A 16,403-nucleotide genomic window follows, 5' to 3' on the forward strand; every position below is an offset into this window, starting at 1 on the left:
TAAAAGTTATTTTCCAAGTACTTTTTTTAGGCTGGTAAAACTTATAAAGTTTGTGAAGAATCCACATCTCATCTTTTGATGACAGTGTATGCTATTCTTACAAACAGCACTGTGAAACATTCCTATTTTGTTACGTCATGCATCTTAAGACTTATTTATTGATTTATTGACTTTGACAAATTAAATGCTGAATCAATCTGAGAAGCAGGCAAATAATAATTCTATAAATAACATTTCTGCTCAGTTTTGTCTGTGCTTAACAGTACAGATTAAGCCTAAGGTTGAGGTGTATGAAATAATCTTGAAGAACAGCTACATGGACTGATATAACACCAGAATCGTTCAGTCGATCATCTCCGTCACCACTAAAGCACACAATTGCCATGCATTTAGAAGGCAATCCCAAAATATGCTTCGTGTCCGCATACGCCCTGACGGAGACATCAGATTCTTCAGCAAAATACACGTTCTACGGCGATCTCAACAAGCTGATAAAGTCAATTCCGCCACACATTGTCATCACCATTTTTGCCGGTGACATGAACGCAAGAATTGGTAAGGACAGCCACGACTCCAATCCTGAAGTGATAGGCAACTTCAGCTACCTCGCAATCTCAAACGACAATGGTCGAAGACTAATCAGCATGTGCAAGTTTTCAAGTCTGCGCCCAGCGAACTCTTGGTTCCGAAATTGACCGACGAGAATCCGCACATTTAAGAGCCCAAAAGGAGACTTCACTCAACTAGACCACATTGTCTTCAACACCAAGTGGTGGAAGTCAGTCAAAAACTGTCGCGCAACACCTGCGCCATTGGACCGGACCACAAGATGGTGAGCGCCATTCAAACTGGCGCTGAGAACAGCAAGAAGCTCATCCATCGCCAGGTGCACCTTTCAGAATCACAAGCTGAAAGACGTGAACATCCAAGCGAATTTCGACCTGGAACTTGCTGCAAAATGCTGCAGCAAGCAAAGTCCGAATGCTCGATGGCTCTCAACCAAACTCGAAGACCGAGCTCATCAGCGACTGGGGCAAAAGTACTTCAACTTGCAAACTCTTCAACAACAAGAGCGCGAAGGTGGAAACATTCAACTTTCCAACCAAGCCCAGACATCTCTATTTCAACAACGAGTCCAACGCGATAGGCTGCGGTGAGAGCGATTGAACAGCTTAAGCGGAACAAGTCGCCAGGACCCGATTATGCAATGACGGCAGAAGTCCTTAAAGACGGCTGCGAATTCATAGTAAACGAATTGCTCAAACTCTGCAAGCTCGTTTTTAAGCATTGCTGCGCACCGAAACAATGGACGTCGAGCTTGATTATCCCACTGCCCAACAAGGGCAACCTACAGAAATCAGCTTGACGTCCATCGCAACAAAAACATACAATCCCATTCTCCTCAACCGCATCCAGAATCCAATCGACAAGCTGCTCAGAAACAACCAGGCAGGCTTCAGAAGCAGGCGCAGCTGCACACAGCAGATCCACATCCTGCGAAGAGTCATTGAAGGTACAAGAGCACAACTACTACCGCTGTACATCACGTTCGTCGAGTAATACGAGACCGCAACGCGGTACAGCAATAGCCAAAGAATCTAGAGCCGAATGCAAGCTTAATGATTTAGCATTTGCCGAAGATATTTCTCCCCTGGAAAATTCTCTCACCAGGGCACAACAACAGCTCACCCAACTACAACCAAAAGCTGGCACAGTCAGACTAGAATTAAACGAGGAGAAGACTGTCCAAGTGCAAATGAATGCTTCCAGTGACAATGAACAACATCTACTAATCAACGGAAAGGACGTTGAAATCGTCGACGAATTCAAGTATCTTGGATCCTACATAATATCGACGGAGAAAGAAGTCAAAAATCATATATCTCTTGCATGGGTGGCCTTTACCAAGTTAAAGAAACTGCTCACCGCTCCACCACCCAAACCAACGACAGAATTCACGACTCGGCTCTTTAATACAACTTGCCTATCTGTGTTGCTTTATAGCTGCAATACATGGGTTCTAACGAAAGCTCTAGAGGAAGAACTGGATGTGTTTGCAAGAAAGTGTTACCGAACCATGCTGGGAAATAGACAAGCAGACGCCCATATGACAAACGAGGAACTCTACATACTGACCAAACAACGTCCAGTCAGCTACAGCTAGAGTTCGTGGGCCACTGTCTGATAAGAACAAGCGAGGAGCCCCTCGCCTAACCTTCAGACACAAAATCCGGGGCTCTATCGACGAGTACAACAAAAGTCAAAAAGCCCGAAATCAAATAACTCTCCCCGCAGCGAAGTGCAGTCAGTCACTCACCCATGTCGAAAGGGAAGAGGAAACAAAAGTGATCATCAGCATCGCCAAGAATAGAGAATTGTGGAAACATTGTCGAGCTCCATGCCAGGGGACCCGACCAATGATGATGATGATGATGATGACATGGACTGTGGTTAGCTGACGGCTCGTGCGACCACTCATATCCTGGTATGTTCACTTGTCCACATGTAAGAATAAAACACTCAGCACATTCTAACATTGTCTTTGACGGTAATACATATCATCTATGTTCAGAAATCCAGACATCACAATGTTGATTTTGTCACTGAAGACTGGAGTAGGCTAATGATGCTGAAAATTCAGCTTTGATCACAGGAATAAATTATAACTTTTTAATAAATTATAAAATTATGATAATTAGGAATAACTTTAAGAATATATTAATATAGAAAACAGTTATATTAAATTGTATTATTTTACAATATTTCCTTTTTGTTGTTGTATTTTTAATCAAATAAATGCAGCCTTGGTGAGCATAAGATACTTATTTTTAAAACATAAAAAAATCTTGTCGATCCCAAACCTTCTGAACTGCAGAGTATATGTGGAACATTCATAAAGTAAAGCGTTTCTGATATGTTTTACGATGATTTATTATGCTGTAATATTGATACCAGTAGCCTGCTATTATTAAAGTGGTATTTCCAAACTAAATGGACTCTGTGACATTGTTGAATTCTCTTTGCTGATTCAGTGGCGATCTCTACTGGTGAAACTTTGAAAACAGCTACAGAATCTACACCTCCTGCCAGGTGGAAACAACATCTCTTTTATGCTCTTAAAAACATGAATGAACCGTTTCATTTCTTCACTTGTTGCACCTCTAAAAAGAAAAAAACAATATGTACAGAAATTATATAATATGTTGACTACTCTATAGCTATTCAATTCATATATTGATCAGCAAGTAAGGCAGAATCTGTGGAGCTAATATAGAAATAAGGGAACATATCACACACACTGCTGATTTAAGATGTAAAATTAATGTATGTGAAGCGGTGACCAATAACATTGTCAAATTTGTGCTGAAAAGGTTGTCAACAGTAGATGGCGAGTTTGATGCAGAACAGGAAAGGGCCGTCTACATTAAGTTTTAGCTCATAGTTACACTTAGCAGCCATTCTGGATCTTCTTATTTTCTACAAGCATATGCTGCTAAAGAGACTGAATACAAGATGATGCAAATAGAAAGACCAGGAAATGAAAAAAATAAGAACTCTAGAAGAGCAACTCAGAAAAGAGCTAGAAACTCAGAGGTTTGAATTAGAACGGCTGCAGAGAGAAAAGGATTTAGAGCACTAAGGCCACAGCTCTGCAGAGTTATCTCCAACTTACACCTTGTAAGCTTCTAGTAATCCTGAAGACCTTGATTATCTGGATAAGGTGTGTTTAATTAGGGCTGGAGCAAAACTCTGTAGAGCTGTGGCCCTCGAGGAACTGAGTTTGAGACCAGAGATTTAGAGGTCGCTCGTGCCCGAGTAAAATCATATGATGAAGAAATAAAACAAGAGACAAAGATTCAGTCAACACAGAATGAACATTCAATTCAATTCAAATTTATTTGTATAGCGCTTTTCACAATACATATTGTTTCAAAGCAGCTTTACAGAAAGTGCATTTCAGAAATGTACATAGAGAAAAAACAGTTAGTTAATCATGTATTAATTTAGGGCATAACATATCGCTGGCTTTGAGTCGTCTCTTCACAGGCGTCGAGTCGTCTCTTCACAGGCGTCGAGTCGTCTCTTCAAAGGCGTTTAGTCATCTCATCGCACGTGTTGGGGCATCTGAAGTCTCTGTGAGAGCCTGGATACAAACTGGAGCTGACGAACGTCATTTACATCGGGACTAGCGCCCCGAGATAACAGCATAAAAGCAAAAGGGAAATAATTAGCATAGCTGCTGTTCATAAAATGAATGCATTCGATCTAATTCAACAGTAGTATAAAAGGTAAGCAGTATGTGAATGCTTGGCTAAAGAGATGCGTCTTTAATCTAGTTTTAAACTGGGACAGCGAGTCTGAGCCTCGAAAAATCAGGAAGGCTATTCCAGAGTTTAGGAGCTAAATGTGAGAACGCCCTCCCTCCTTTAGTGGACTTAGATATCCTAGGAATGACCAGAGGCCTCGAATTTAGTGATCTTAAAGAACGCAATGGATTGTAGGGCGATAGAAGGTCCATTAAATACACAGGAGCTAGACCATTTAGGGCTTTATTGCTCAGTAGTAGTACTTTGTAATTGATATGAAACTTAATAGGTAACCAGTGTAGAGATGACAAAATTGGTGTTATATGATCATATTTTCTTGACCTAGTAAGAACTCTAGCAGCTGCATTTTGCAACTGTAGCTTGTTTATTGAGGATGCAGGACAGCCAGCTAATAAAGCATTACAGTAATCTAGTCTTGAGGTCATGAATGCATGAACCTTTTCTGCATCAGAAACAGATAGCATGTTACGTAGCTTAGCAATGTTTCTAAGGTGGAAAAAGGCTGTTCTTGTAACATATGAAATATGATTTTCGAAAGACAAGTTGCGGTCTAGAATAACACCCAGGTCTTTTACTGTAGTGGATAAAGTAACAGGCCTGTCACGGGTGTGTGCGGGTTGAAGAAGACGATGGTCGACAGGTAGTGATGTGACATTTGAAGCGAGGCGTCGGAGCTTGTGTCGAGCAAAAATGGCCGTGCCAGATGAAGCCGCGATTCGAGGCTTGTGTTGTTAAGGTGAAAATCACGTGACTAATGACAAACGAGGCCTCGGTTTGTGTGGATACGTCATCTGTTCGGTCTGAGTGTCGTTTCCGGATAAAGGGGGTTCGAAACTCGCGCCTCCTTGTGGGTGTTGCAGGAGTAGTAGAATCAGTTGTAGTAGTGTCAGAGAGACAGAGAGTTAGAGTTAGAGTTAGAGAGTTGGAGAGTTGGAGTTAGAGAGTTGTTTCATCGTCGTTATTGTGCAATATATGTATCAGGGCTGTATATTATTACATTATATCAGGTTAGATTAGTTATAGTATATTGTTAGTATTAATTATAGTAGCTATATTATAGTATTGTTATATTAATTAGATAAGATTATTTGGATTGCTTTGGATTTTTGGATTTGGACTGGACTGCTTTTTGATTTGGATTGCCCTTTTGGAATTGTTTGCTTTTTGTGACCTCTTCCTTTTTCCTTGTAATGGAGCCAGCAAGAAAGAGGAAATCCTCCCCTGTCTGGGAGTTTTTTGAAATGGTTGCTCACAATAAGGTACAAACACAATTTGTATTATTATTGTTATTATTATTATTTTACTGTCTTTATATAATAATCCTCACTATATGGCTGTATTATATTTAATGTCTATTCATTTATGTTTCAAGGTGAAATGCTTGCTGACAGGAGCTGACATAAAGCAATAACACGTCCTCTATGCTCAGGCATTATCGAGCACTGCACGAGCATGCACAGACTACTAACAATCCACACAGTAGTCAAAGTAATTGATAATAATCAGTAAAAAACATTATTTAAATAATGTTTTAGGCTCCTACAATACACCTGCATTTTATTTTATTATAGATTCCAAAAAAGAAATGGTGAATGAGGCCCTGGTGAACATGGTCATCAAGGACTCCCAACCCTTTTCCATTGTGGATGATGATGGATTTAGGGAGCTCCTGCATGTGTTGGATCCCACTTACGTGATCCCAACTAGAAAGGTATGTGATTAATAAAGTGGTTCATCATTATTTAAGAAGTTAAAAGTAAGAGTAACTGCATTTATTTCTATCCACAGGCTTTGAAGGTCATGGTTGATCATAAGTACAAGGAGGCTAAGGAGAAGGCAAGAGAGCAGTTGCAGAACGTTCAGGCTATAAGCCTTACCTCTGACATGTGGACATCGCTAAACACGGATGCCTACCTAGCAGTGACTTGCCATTTTATAGACAATGACAAGCTCTGCACTATTTTACTAGGTGTACAGCATTTCCCTAAGAGCCATACTGCTGAGAACTTGGCTACTGGACATATCAAGCTCATGGAGGAGTGGGGCATAAAGGATAAAGTTAAGTGGAAGGTAACTGATGCAGCAGCCAACATGATAGCATGTGTACGATCACTGAATGTTAGGCATGCGGTATGCATTGCACATGCACTAAACCTTATTGTGAGGAAATCTTTTGATGACATCAGTAGCTTCAACGACATTCGAACCAAATGTAGCAAAAGAGAGACTGGCCCAAGTACAGGAGCAGATGGGGAGACCAGTTCTGAAAATGATAATTGAAGTGGACACTCGCTGGAACAGCACTTACAACATGCTGGAACGTCTCTATCAGCTGAGAGAGCCAGTGGGGGCAGCCCTGGCCTCTCTAAAGACCGACATCACCCCTCCTACAGCCCTGGAGTATGAGGCAGTCCAGGATGCTTTACATGTTCTTGCCCCTTTCCGCCAGGCTACAGTAGAGCTTTCAGGAGAGAAAAGGGTGTCTGCCTCCAAAGTGATTCCTTTGATGAAGATACTTAATCACGCTGTAACGAGTAAGCTAGAAGGCCTCAAGTCCAATCCAGCAAGGCAGCTGGGTGACAGCCTTGTACGGAGGGTCAGGGAACAAGCAGTAAATTTAGAATCAATAAGTGTGATGACCATACCCACGTTATTGGATCCCAGATTAAAAAAACTGGGATTCTTAAATCAAGGGAAACTGCAAGAAGGCATATCAAGATTAAAATCTGAATGCGCTACTGTAATCAGAAGTTCTGGTCTCCATTCTGCTTCCACCAATATACCCCCAACTCAGCTGCCAGCCTCTTCAGAAGCAGGCCAATCCACAGACAACAGTAAGTACTATATGTGTTTGTTGTGTGAATGTTCACATTAGTGATTTAGTAATGTGAACCATTGTTAATGGAGTATTTTTTCTTTGTACCTCTATTATTAGGTGACCTTTGGCATCTGCTGGATAGCACGGTTGAACACGGTAGAAGGAGCTCAAGTGCAACAGCAGATGCTACTGTAGAAGTGGACCGATATTTATCTGAAGTGAATCTCACAAGATCTGAGGATCCACTGGTATATTGGGCTCAACATAAACATCAGTATCCTCATTTATACCATCTGGCCCTGGCATTTTTATGTTCCCCCGCATCCTCTGTTCCATGTGAAAGGATCCTTTCCAAGGCTGGAGAGGTTCTGTCCAAGAAGAGGAATCGTCTAAGCCCCAACACACTTGAAAAAATTCTGTTCCTCAATAAAAATAATTTTTAATCCTTCCTTCGTTCCTCTACGTCCCCAGTCCCATAAGCACAACACTGCACAAAAATAGTAACAGTTCAATGCACAAAATCACCAGAAACAATTCTTAACCTTCACCACCCCACACTTTTCTGTTGCACTTTACTTTATTACACTCCCTCCACCATAAGCACTGCACTCAACACAGTGTCACTTTTGTTGTTCATACTGTCACTATCCAAACCATTTATGAATCATTAAATAACTGTGTGTGTGTTTGCGTGTGTGCGTGCGTGCGTGCGTGCGTGCGTGCGTCAGTTGTCAGTTGTCTCTGCAGAAGTAAATTCAGACAGAGAAATATACATATTTTATTTTATACCCAGGCAATGGACAAATGTCTACTCAGGTATTTTTATTATTGCAAATGAAAGGTTACAGACATTAACAGTGAGAAGAAAATAAATAAATAAAACAGAACAGGGGGGTATACTGACATCATAAGTCTGCTCAGGTCATTGTTTCAGAATGAATTAATTGGTCTGCTATTTCTTTGCACAGTAGCTAGGTGTCACTAGTGAGCAATGCTGAATGAAGCTTCGAGTAATGAACCTTTGGGTGAAGCAATGGTCTGCGAGGTCTCAGTGGTTCAGGAAGCCTCATTTTGCCATCACTATCGACAGGTTCCAATTCAAACATAGATTTATTCCATTTCCAGGGTCAGGTTAAGGCAGACACAAAGCATACACACAAAGGTGACGTATAAACAACTTCGCAGGTACTGGGTGCATCAGGGACTTCGGGAGACGATGGATGATGGTCTGTTCCTGTTGGAGGCTTGACCCAGACTGAGGCTGTGGAGAGTGTTCTTATGGGACTTGCAGATGAGGTTTGCTGATTGTGAACAGGTGCGGGTGATTTAGAATTCAGGGGAGAGTGATTGCAGGTGCGCCAAAGAGGATTCTGGGGAATGTAGTGCAGAGATAGACGGTGAACCCTGACAAGGCCATCCTTCTAAAATAAAGTTGTAAAATGATAACGGTCTGATAAGTACAATCTAAACCAGCTTAATGCCTGTCCCTGAACACCAGTGTAGTTTTGTAGTCGATCCAAGAGTATTTTATGATCTATAGTGTCGAACGCAGCGCTAAGGTCGAGTAGAACTAGTATTGAGATACAGCCTTGGTCAGAAGCTAAAAGTAAATCATTTGTAATTTTAACTAGCGCAGTTTCTGTGCTATGATGCGGTCTGAATCCTGACTGAAATTTTTCATAGATATCATTTTCTTGCAAGAAAGAGCACAAATGAGCGGACACAACTTTTTCTAGTATTTTAGACATAAATGGAAGATTTGAAATGGGTCTGTAATTTTCTAGGTTATTTGGATCTAATTGCGGTTTCTTAATGAGAGGTTGTATTACTGCCAACTTGAATATTTTTGGAACATGACCTAAAGATAAAGACAAGTTAATAATATTGAGAAGAGGCACTTCCACTACAGGTAACACTTCTTTCAGTAGTTTAGTGGGTATTGGATCTAATAAACAGGTTGTTGGTTTAGATGCAATGATAAGTTTATTTAACTCTTCCTGTCCTATATTTGTAAAGCGGTGTAGTTGTTCTTGAGGGGCGATAATTGAGGCTGAATCATAAGACACCATAAAAGATTGTACATTTACAATTGTGTTTCTGATGCTTTCAATTTTCTCAGTGAAGAAATTCATAAAATCATTACTACTACACTGTAACAGAATATTTTGCTCTGGTGATGTCTGTTTATTTGTTAGTCTAGCCATGGTGTTAAATAAAAACCTTGGATTATTTTGGTTATTTTCTATTAGCTTGCGGAGATGCTCAGCCCTGGCTGCTTTTAGAGCCTTTTAAAACGTGACATACTGTCTTTCCACGCGATTCTAAAGACCTCTAAATTATTTTGTTTCCATTTACGCTCTAAGTTAGGAGTTTGGTCGACAACGTGGCGCAACATGACACATTTCAGCACTACGTATTGTGCAAGTTACCATGTAAGAAACATGAAAGTAAGAGAAAAAAAATCTCCCCAACGACACATCAGCAATACAATGTTGTCCAGTCAACACCTCTTACTGAAGTGTCAGGACAGCATAGGTTAGGGTGATAGCATTGGTATAGCTGATAAGACATCAACCGGTTACCCATACCCGAGCCTACGGTGTTCAGCGGAGACCCAATTTAGTTTGTGGACTGGAAAGCCTAGTTTCTGTCACTTATAGATGGACAGGGCATCTCAGCAGCTGATAAACTATATTATTTGATAAGTGGATACTAAACCAATAAATCACAAACTTACCACCATGAGTCAGTTACACTTTATTTCGATAGTCCACTTTAGACATTCTACTAACTATAAGTAACTTTTCAACTACATGTCAACTAACTCTCATTAGAGTATTAGTAGGCTGTAGTAGACTGTCAGTAGACTGTTAGGTTATGGTTAGGTGTTAGGGTTCGGGTTCGGGTTACGAGAACAAGTTGACTTGTAGTTGCTAAGTTACTTATAGTCCGTAGAATATCTGTTGGGGGACCAACAAAATAAAGTGTTAGCAAATATTAAGCAGACAATCTATGAATACTCCAATGACAGTTAGTTAACCTGTTGCTGCAAAGGTACTTATAGTTAGTAGAATATCTAAAGTGGACCATCGAAATAAAGTGTTACCCTGGAGTCACTCAGAGACATGATTACCTTCAAGAGAGAAGACCTCTTCTCAGCTGTGATGTAGGTTTACTAATCGGCTGCCACTGCCCCAGAGTGCTACCTCACAGGCAAGCCATACAAGATGATGAACCTTTGAACCTGCTAGTCCAACACATCTAGGATGGAGTATTGTGGGCTGCTCCACACCAGGCATCAATGAATCAAAAGAAGTCCGTTTTTTTCACAGAATAGCCACAAAGGAGATACCAGCATTGACACCTGTGGTTGCAATCCGTGTACTCGAGACAGACTTTAGGAATGTCACAGCAGATGACAAGACAATCTCTCAAGATGATATCACGTTCCTAGACAAACTCAAATAAAGCATAAAGAAAAATTCCAAGGAAATTATGAAATGCCTCTTCCGTTCAAACAACGCCATACTTACCTGACAATTGAGAGCTTGCCAAAGTCAGACTCAATCACTTCAACAAGAAGTTCTGTAGAAACGAGAAATACAAGACATAGTACAACGAGAGAGGTGATGTAGAAACAGTGAATGATGATGGAACTGATGGTGAAAAGTGGTACATACCTCATCATAGCATCTACCATCCAAAAAAGCCAGACGAGCTACGGGTCGTTTTTGATTGTTCCACGAAATTGAAAGGTACAAGTCTCAATGAACATTTTTTGTCATCAGGACCAGACATGATAAACAATCTCACAGGTGTCCTGTAGTGTCCTGAGGGATCCTATAGCTGTAATATGTGACATCAAAAAAACGTTCCACCAGTTTCATGTCCAAGAAAATGACGGGGATTACCTGTGCTTCTTGTGGTCGCAAAACTAAAGCCTCGTGCCAACTATGACGATTATGGAGAATATGGACGATTTTGAAGGATATGGGTAACCAAACAGCTGATGTTCCCAATTGACTTTCATAGTATGGAAAAACATACTATGAAAGTCAATGGCTACTGTCAACTGTCTGTTTACTGACATTCATCAGAGCATTTTATTTTGTGTTCAGCAGAAGAAAGAAATTCATACAGGTTTGGAACAACATGACGGTGAGTAAATTATGACAGAATTTTCCTTTTTGGGTGAATGGTCCTTTTACATGATAGATTGAATCGTTTGAAGACTACGCAGCGTGCACGAGCGCCAACAGAACACTGTTGCCTTCTGCTGTTCTAATGCCTGAGGCCCAGAACTGCCCTCTGTTACAGTGAACACAGCTGAGCATGTGGTCTTATGATGTACGTTCATCTCTATAGTTCTGACTGTACAAGCATCAAATGGTTGTGGTCTGGTGTGTTACTTCCTAATTCACCTATTGTGTGAGTCTCGTCTCTTGTCTCACTCTCGCTGTAATGGAGTTGTTCATCTTCATTGCTTTTCAGCTTCTTATGGAGGTTCAGTCTTACAGTAAGTGATCTTTGTCATTTTAATGTTAATTTAACACTGAATGTCTACATTTGTAGTGAAAAAACGTTTGTCTAAAATATTTGCAAACACAGCAAACACGTTAAACCTACAATTTTGCGTCACGTAAACAACTTATTACATCTGCACATGTTCATATAAAAGTTATTTTTGGTGTTAATGTATATATCCTGATAAAAAGCTATCAGAATCAGAGGAATGCCATTTTTGAAGTGCATGAGAAAGTGACAAAAAAATTAAAGACCCCCCTTAGGTGAAAATTAATTTTTTAATGCTGTTTATGTCTATTGGGTGTTTTTAATATAATTTTAAGACAACTATGTGCAAATTCACCAGTCAACAGTATTTTCTTCTTTAAACTGCAGTGAATCAAAGAAGACAGTCTCAAAAATGCAGTTAGAAACCATCCGTTTTCTACCTTCACAAACGTAATAAAACCTGTCAACGTGAAGTGCAGGGCTTTTCCTATCATTTCTATAACTCTGTGGGCATTTTACACAGTAAGAACAAAATAAATAACTTTTAGGAAGGGACATCAAAAATCCGGTATAGCAATAAAGTGGATGAATTATGTATATGATACATGTTATGATGAAATATGTCTTTCTCCACTGACTTTGATGTTCAAAGCATTTCTAAGCATACTGATTGTTAGAAACCAGCTGTCTGACTCTGAGATGGTGAACGGGAACATGGTTTGTGTATAACATTAGCAATACATTATTAGCTGTTTGATATCAAGCCAGATGCCAATAACAATTACCTTTATGTGTCCGACGGTGAAGAAAGGGATACATTGAGGGATACATAACATTTGTAGGCGACCATGTGTAATTCGTTTCTGGTTTGAAAATATATGGCAGAATTAAATCAATATTTTCCACTTGCGTAATGTTTACCACAGTTGACTGTGTGAATCATAATCATGAATCTGTGTAAAATTAATGAAGCAAGGGTGTAGAGTTACATTCAAGCTATTTTACAGCTTGAAAATTATTTTCACATGTAAAAAACATTTAAATATGTCATTTTTATTAACTTAGATGATTTTAAGGGATAAAATTATCAACTTTAAATCAGTAAACAAATAGCTCCTGCCCTACATTTCAAATTCAGTTTGGTGCTGCTGCAAGGACATTTATGAGATTTCAATTTGTTTAAAGGTTTAATCAAAACATGGACTTTGATTGGAAAGTGATCAGTAAGAAGATGTAATGATTAATTGATCTGTTTTGGTTATTTCAGAATCTCCTGCTGTAAAAGTATCTCCAGATGTGCTAAGAGAGTCCAGATCAGTGAAGATAAGCTGTGAGACACCAGCAGATGTTACAGTGAAACAATGTAATATCTACATAAACAGTGAACAGAAGAATACAAAAGTCAGTCCATCATGTGAACTGGAGCTCACTGGTGCTGAAGTGCTCAGATGGGCAGATTTAAAATCACCTGCATCAGTCGACATTTACTGCTTCTACATAATACATGAGCACGAGATTGATAAACCATCATCTCATTCTCCTGCTGCAGTGACGGTTCTAGGTGAGAGATTTCACTGATGATCTTCTGTGTTGCAAACTGTTATTACAATGTTTTTAATAACTCTGGATTATTTGACTTTAGGTTCACTTCAGAAACCCTTCATCAGTGTTAGTGTTGATGATGTCCAGATCAACATAGCCTGTGAAATACCACTTTCAGTCAGAGCTGATTTCACCTGTAGTCTCTACACTGAGGATGTTCTTCTGCACAGACGCGTCTCTCAGAAGAGACAGTCTGGAGATAATTATTGTAGGTTTTATTTAAGCTATATTGAACTCTTCACACGACCAGTGAACAGCAGAGAGCTGAGCTGTTATTATTACATCAACACTGAACCTGAGATCAGATCACCGCGCAGTGACACACACACCATCAGAGGTGAGGACTTTTTTACTGTAATCATTGAGCACTTTTAATGAGAGACAACTGTAGAGTTTTTAAGCCAATATTATGTATGCTAGAACATGAAAGTTTGATCATTAAAAGAAAAGGTCAGCATATACAACAAATAAAAACATATGAGAAAAGTTGAATGATACTGTGTATTACATTTATGGCACTTCTTGATGGATACTATTTACAACCACCCTTTACAACACTGAAGGGTCAAATACAATAAATGTATTGATCGGTGTATGAAGTCAGAAACAACATATTGAAGCTGATTCTGGCAGTTGATCCTGTAAGATAGTGAGTCTAGAGAAAGAAGCTTGTTTCTGCACATCTATGATGGTGAGAGAAGAAACGGCAAGCAATTTATTTAAAATTTTAAACGTTTCTTTGCAAGTTCTTATTGGGCGAGTACTGTTGTGCGGCACTTCTTGAACTCTTGTTATTAATTCACAAATGAATACACGTGTGTTGAAGTCAGAAGTATTTCAATTTAAGTATCTTTCAGAAATATGCTCTGATCTGGTTAAACTCATCACATGACATTATGGCTGGATTAATTGCACCGTAATAGCCATTGCAGTGAGTGATTGACAGTCAGTTTAAAAAAACTTTTGAAGTGTTTATATGATCAAACAGATTTTTGATACACAACTAATACACAAGCAATCACAGAAAATACGTCAATTGCTAATGCTGATGTTTGTGCTGTAATTTCCCCTCCAAAAAATATCACTTCCTTAAGGATGATGTCATAAAAAACTGCTTTTTAATAGTTTAAAATAACAAAAGACTAACATGATGAAAGTTAAGGACACTGTTTTTTTTTACCTTTCAGAAGAGTCACCTGCTTCTATTCTGAGATCTCTTGATGAATACATAAAATGTTCCTTTCTTTTCTCATTAGGTCTTCCTCAGGCCAAGTTAACAACATCAACTTCAGTTATTATGGAAACAGACACAGTTCAGCTGAGCTGTAAGAATACTGGAGATCTGAAGATGGAGATGTGTGTCTTTAACATAAACGGAAGAGAAAGTTTCTCAAAACAGAGCTCATCATGTCAGTTCTCACTCACTGGATCTCAGATCAGTATTTGGTCAGAAGGTCAGAGTTCATCTGTGAGAATAACCTGCTTCTACACTGTGAAGAAGTCACAAGTTCTCGTACCATCTCCTCACTCTGATCCAATGACAATAACAATCCAGAGTGAGTCTTGAGATTTATATATTGATAATGTTTAAAAATGTATTCTTATTGGATTTAAACCATTACAGGGCAGAATTACATCATATGGCATAATAAAGTTGTATTCGAAGGCTCTGAAGTTACCCCTTAACAACAAAGACCGTCTTTATGTTTGCTGTAAAGTTAAATATTACAATTGCTCCCTGTAATAGTGTAAAACAAAAGGACATAATTCTTATTCCACCTTGAATGATGTGGTAATTGTTCTTTCAGGCTCATTATTACCTGTGGCGGTTTAACATTTTATTATACAGCACTGCAAATTTTACAATGTTTTTTTTTTTTTTTATCAGCTTTACCTTTAATGTCCACTTCTGAAACGTACAGTAGCAGGTCAATGACTGATACCACTTTTTCTTGTTATTCTGGATTAAAACTAATTCACCTTGCAATAAGTTATTTTTTATATTATTAGACCTCCAATCCAAGTCAAACCTGTCATCCAGCACATCAGAGGAAACCATGTGTAAGTTCATTCACTGTTAAAAATTACTGTGGAGAATTAATATGTTGGATTTAAAAGTCAGATTTAAAAACTGGGATCCATTTGCTCAACCGAGGCTCAACTCTGCAGAGGTAAGGATTCCAGATGAGCAGCATGAAAGTATTAAGTAAGGAATAATTAATGAGGGGCCATTAAAGTATAACAAAGTATTACTTAAAACTTCAAACTACTTTAAACTTCAAACTATGGTGATATAACTAGGATCTATCTATCATAATCTAGGTAATTGATATCTAACAGCCCAGAAAAGTTAGTAAAGACATCGTTAAAATAGTCCAAGTGACTACAGTGTCTCAACCTTAAGTTTATCAAGCAACGAGAATACTTTTTGTGCGAAAAAACAAACAAAAATAACGACTTTATTCAACTATTCATTTTCTTCTTTGTAGGCCTCTGACGTGAGTTCACGTAGTGTAACAGCGCAGCGCTTCTGTGTTGTACATCAGAACAGGCTCATTATTGGCCAGCATCACACACATGACCAGCGTCGGCCAATAGTGAACCTACGTTCTGACGTACAACCCAGAAGCGCTGTGCTGTTACACTACGTGAACTCATAATAAGTGAGAATATTGTCAGTTTATATACAACTAATCAACTCATCTCATTTGGTTCAGTAATCTCCTCATTGAATATAAACCTGTACATACTACATAGTAAGAAAAACGTTATTTTTGTATATTGACGTTTATATGATGTCTTGACATTTACTATAATACTGGTAAACTATCTTTACAGTTTCAACATCAGCTACCACTGCACATGTTACAACAACCCTGAAAACCTGTAAGTAATTGAGTTTGTAAAATCAAAATAAATTATTACACCTTGAATGATGTGATAATTTGTATATTTGCAGCTGATAAGTTACTTATTACACTTCTGAATTAAAAGTGAAAATGATTCCCTTCTCAAAAGTGATTTTTGTATTTGTAGTAGACCTACTTTCCAAGTCAAACCTGCCAACCAGCACAAAAAAGCCAAAAAAGATAACCACGTGTAAGTTCATCCACTCTTCCTCACGTCAGATTAAAAAAATATAT

The 16,403-nt window shown here is 38.9% G+C and overlaps 1 protein-coding gene across 1 annotated transcript in view; it reads left to right on the forward strand.

The window, feature by feature from the left end:
- LOC143711405 (uncharacterized) overlaps positions 1–16,154 on the forward strand; it is a 111,104-nt gene extending 94,950 nt beyond the window's left edge. Inside the window, exon 15 of the mRNA XM_077202850.1 lies at positions 16,099–16,154. Coding sequence (XP_077058965.1) covers positions 16,099–16,154 — 56 coding nt within the window. The remainder of the gene's footprint in view (positions 1–16,098) is intronic.
- Positions 16,155–16,403: the final 249 nt, after the last annotated feature.

Source organism: Siphateles boraxobius, unplaced genomic scaffold (assembly GCF_051911475.1).
Source record: "Siphateles boraxobius isolate OS27281-9 unplaced genomic scaffold, OSU_SipBor_1 5, whole genome shotgun sequence".
NCBI classification, from domain to species: domain Eukaryota; kingdom Metazoa; phylum Chordata; class Actinopteri; order Cypriniformes; family Leuciscidae; genus Siphateles; species Siphateles boraxobius.